Here is a 3255-nt window from a genome sequence, read left to right as displayed (position 1 = left end):
ATTCTGAATATGACCGGACTTTTCCTTTCAGTTAGTCTGTGTGAGATTTGCTGGACCCAGCATGCTAGAATGCCATTAGAGTCGTTCGCAGACCTTAGCTGGACCTCATGGTGTACTGAGGTGTCCTGCAGCGGCTCTCTGCAGAACCACTGAAGCTCTTGTTTTGCAGCCGTATCGGTCTGGATTGGGCGTGCACGGTGGCAGACATCTTACACACTCTTAACACCTGTCCTGATTGGAGCACGGTCATCGCTGCCTTCACTGACCACTGCATCCAGCAGCTTCCCCAGACTCTAAAACGGACCAACCTTTTCACCCTGCTGGTGCTGGTGGGCTTCCCTGAGGTATGTGTTCAGCTTCCCTGAAGGCGCCACTGTGCCGCAGAGCGACGCTAAGCCATAGTTTTCCTTTTCAGGTCCTCTGTGTGGGCACCCAGACGGTGTTCATCGACAACGCCAACGAGCAGCACAACATGATCCTGCTGAAACACTTCACAGAGAAGAACCATGCTGCAGTGGTAGACGTTAAGACACGCAAGAGGAAAACCGGTTAGTCCGGTATTAACAGTTGACTGTTATTTGTGTTCAGATTAAACATGTTGGTAATCTGTGTGGGTCTTCATTTACAGTGAAGGATTACCAGCTTATCCAGTCCCAGGATTCAACGACAGCCAGTCTCCCAGCTCAGACAGGGAGTCAAAGCTGCCAAAAGACTCTTCTGAGTCGCTACCTGACCAATTTCACCTCCATAATTGGTCATTTATTACAAGCGAACCAGGATAACGGCTTTCCTGATGCTGTGGAGGCTTCCTGGGTGCTTTCTCTGGCCCTCAAAGGTCTTTACAACACACTGAAGGTAGCTACCCCCAAGGATCCATAGCCAGTCTTATCTCTGCTGCCTGAATATAACATTCATCTTGGTGCACTTTGCTGTCCTGTGTAGAAGCATGGCGTGGAGCACGCACACGAGGCCATCCAGCAGTCCGGGCTGACCCAGCTGCTCGTCAGGAAGTGCAGCAAAGGGACGGGCTTCAGCAAGCTGTGGCTGCTGCGAGACCTGGAGATCCTCTCCATCATGCTGTACTCCTCCAAAAGGGAGATTCACTCCATGGCTCAGGACCCCGAGCGGGACCAAAGGGAGCAGGACAAGGAGCACGACTCAGACCACTCCTGCGGCGGCGTAGATGAGGTCGACGCCAACAAGCCCGACCCATTGGAAGGTCTCGATGAGGAGACGAAGATTTGCTTCCTGGTGATTAGCGACTCCTTGTGGAAAGACTTGTAGCAGAGTAAAGTGACTGAGAACGTCCCCATCTGAGCATTTGGTTTGTTTATTTTTTTAATCCAGATCACCCATGATGCCTTAAATGCTCCCCTGCCGATTCTGCGAGCCATGTATGAGCTGCAGATGAAGAGGACGGACTCCTTCTTCCTGGAGGTGCAGAAGAGGTCAGCATCATTCAGATATTTAACCTCTGTGGTTCATTTAAAACTCAAATATTTACTGAAATACACCTAAATAAAATCAATCTGCTATCACAGAAGGACAGATTACACATACATATATATATGTATGTGTTTGTATATATATATATATATATATATATATATACATATATGTGTCTTCTTTTTTTTTTTTTGTTAATTCGTTTTTCGCAGATCAAATTCTCTTCACTCCAAACTCAATGCAAACACTCGCTCTTGATGCAAATATTGACCAATGAAATGTGTTTACTAACGTCAGTGTAAAGTCATTGCTGGATTCCAATAACATTGTTTTTTTTTTCTTTCAAATTTTAACTTTCGAAAATAAGGGATCAGAATTCAACTCATAGTCATGTGTTTATTTTCAGGTTTGATGGAGAAGAGATCAAAACGGATGAGAGCATCAGGACTCTGGCTCAGAAATGGCAGCCTTCCAGGAGGCCTCGCTGTGAGGAGAGAAACACCAAAGCTGTGGACACTGACATGATAGTGATTTCCTGCATGGTAAGGAGACTGAAACTTGTTTTTGTTTGTTTTTCCCCAAAATATATTATTTCAAATCTCTTTTCTCCTGTGTCCTTATCCACTCGCCCAGTCTAAACCCAGCCACTGTGAAAAGGCCACAGAGGAAATCAATGTTGTGGCCCAAAAGCTCATCACCAATTCAGAGAGCGACTTGCAGCTCAGCTACGCCAAACAGAGGCGCTCCAAAAGCTCCGCTCTCCTTCACAAGGAGCTGGACGTCCGCAGCAACCGGGCAGTTCGTCAATACCTGGTGAAGGTCAACCAAGCCATCGCCACGCTTTACGCTCGCCACGTCCTGGCCTTGCTGTTGGCCGACTGGCCCGCGGAGGCGCCGCTGAGCGAGGAGGCGCTGGAGCTGAACGGGGCCTCGCACATGGCTTACATCTTGGACATGCTGATGCAGCTGGAGGAGAGACCCCTCTGGGAGAAGGTGACGGAAGAAACGAAGAGGAGTTTGAAGCTCCAGTTTGATGCAAGATGGTTATAAACATCATTTTGATGGGTTATTTCTGTCATTGGTCAGATTCTGCAGAGGGTGCTGAAGGGCTGCAGCCAGAGCATGCTGTCCAGTCTGTCTCTCACCGCTTGCCAGTTCATGGAAGAGCCGGGAATGGCTGTACAGGTCAGAGAGTCCAAACACCCATATGACAACAACACCAACTTTGAGGTAAGTGGATCGTTTTGGCGACATATAAACTTCACAAGTTCTATATTGTGAGTCTAACAGTAGGATTAACAAATAAAACATGAGAACTGGTGCCTCTCAACTGGAAAATTGAATTTATACATTTAAAGAAACAGGACACATCTTTATAGACACTTGCTTATTGTGTGGTAATGTTGATTATGGTTTAGAGCTGAGCTAAAACTATAAATTTACTTTTTAATAATATTCAACTCTATGTTGGACCGTTTAAAAATGTTTAAAAGTTTTTCTTTTCTGTTTTTTTTTTATAAACACCGGCCAAAAAATGTCAATAATATGAAGGCAAACTGTTCAAGACGGCCGTATACAAACTTTTTAATGGAAAGTTAAGTGGAAGGAGAAACGTTGGTGCAACAGGTTGCGCTTGCAATATAAAAAACATCAGCTTGTACAGGATTGTGAAACAAGAAGAGTCGTTCATCAGGAGTTGAACCCAGGACACGGGGTCTAACCGTCACATTTCTTAATTCAATTCAGTTTATTTATAAAGCGCCAATTCACAACACATTTCATCTCAAGGCTCTTTACAGTTCAACCAGA

The 3255-nt window shown here is 45.7% G+C and overlaps 1 protein-coding gene across 2 annotated transcripts in view; it reads left to right on the top strand.

Annotated features, from left to right (window-relative positions):
• LOC107098735 (zinc finger ZZ-type and EF-hand domain-containing protein 1-like) overlaps window positions 1-2909 on the top strand; it is a 35854-nt gene extending 32945 nt beyond the window's left edge. The window contains exons 41-48 of one of the 2 annotated variants that reach the window (XM_015396557.1): window positions 170-344; window positions 416-548; window positions 629-855; window positions 943-1251; window positions 1348-1448; window positions 1853-1988; window positions 2080-2439; window positions 2533-2909. In XM_015396557.1, coding sequence (XP_015252043.1) covers window positions 170-344; window positions 416-548; window positions 629-855; window positions 943-1251; window positions 1348-1448; window positions 1853-1988; window positions 2080-2439; window positions 2533-2727 — 1636 coding nt within the window. In that variant the 3' untranslated portion in view covers window positions 2728-2909. The remainder of the gene's footprint in view (window positions 1-169; window positions 345-415; window positions 549-628; window positions 856-942; window positions 1252-1347; window positions 1449-1852; window positions 1989-2079; window positions 2440-2532) is intronic. The other variant, XM_015396558.1, reaches the window with a different exon arrangement.
• Window positions 2910-3255: the final 346 nt, after the last annotated feature.

The sequence above is a fragment of the Cyprinodon variegatus genome, unplaced genomic scaffold, assembly GCF_000732505.1.
Source record: "Cyprinodon variegatus isolate N-32 unplaced genomic scaffold, C_variegatus-1.0 Scaffold805, whole genome shotgun sequence".
NCBI classification, from domain to species: Eukaryota; Metazoa; Chordata; class Actinopteri; order Cyprinodontiformes; family Cyprinodontidae; genus Cyprinodon; species Cyprinodon variegatus.
The sequence above is the reverse complement of the archived record's forward strand: the minus strand, read 5'-3'. Positions and strand labels throughout refer to the sequence as shown.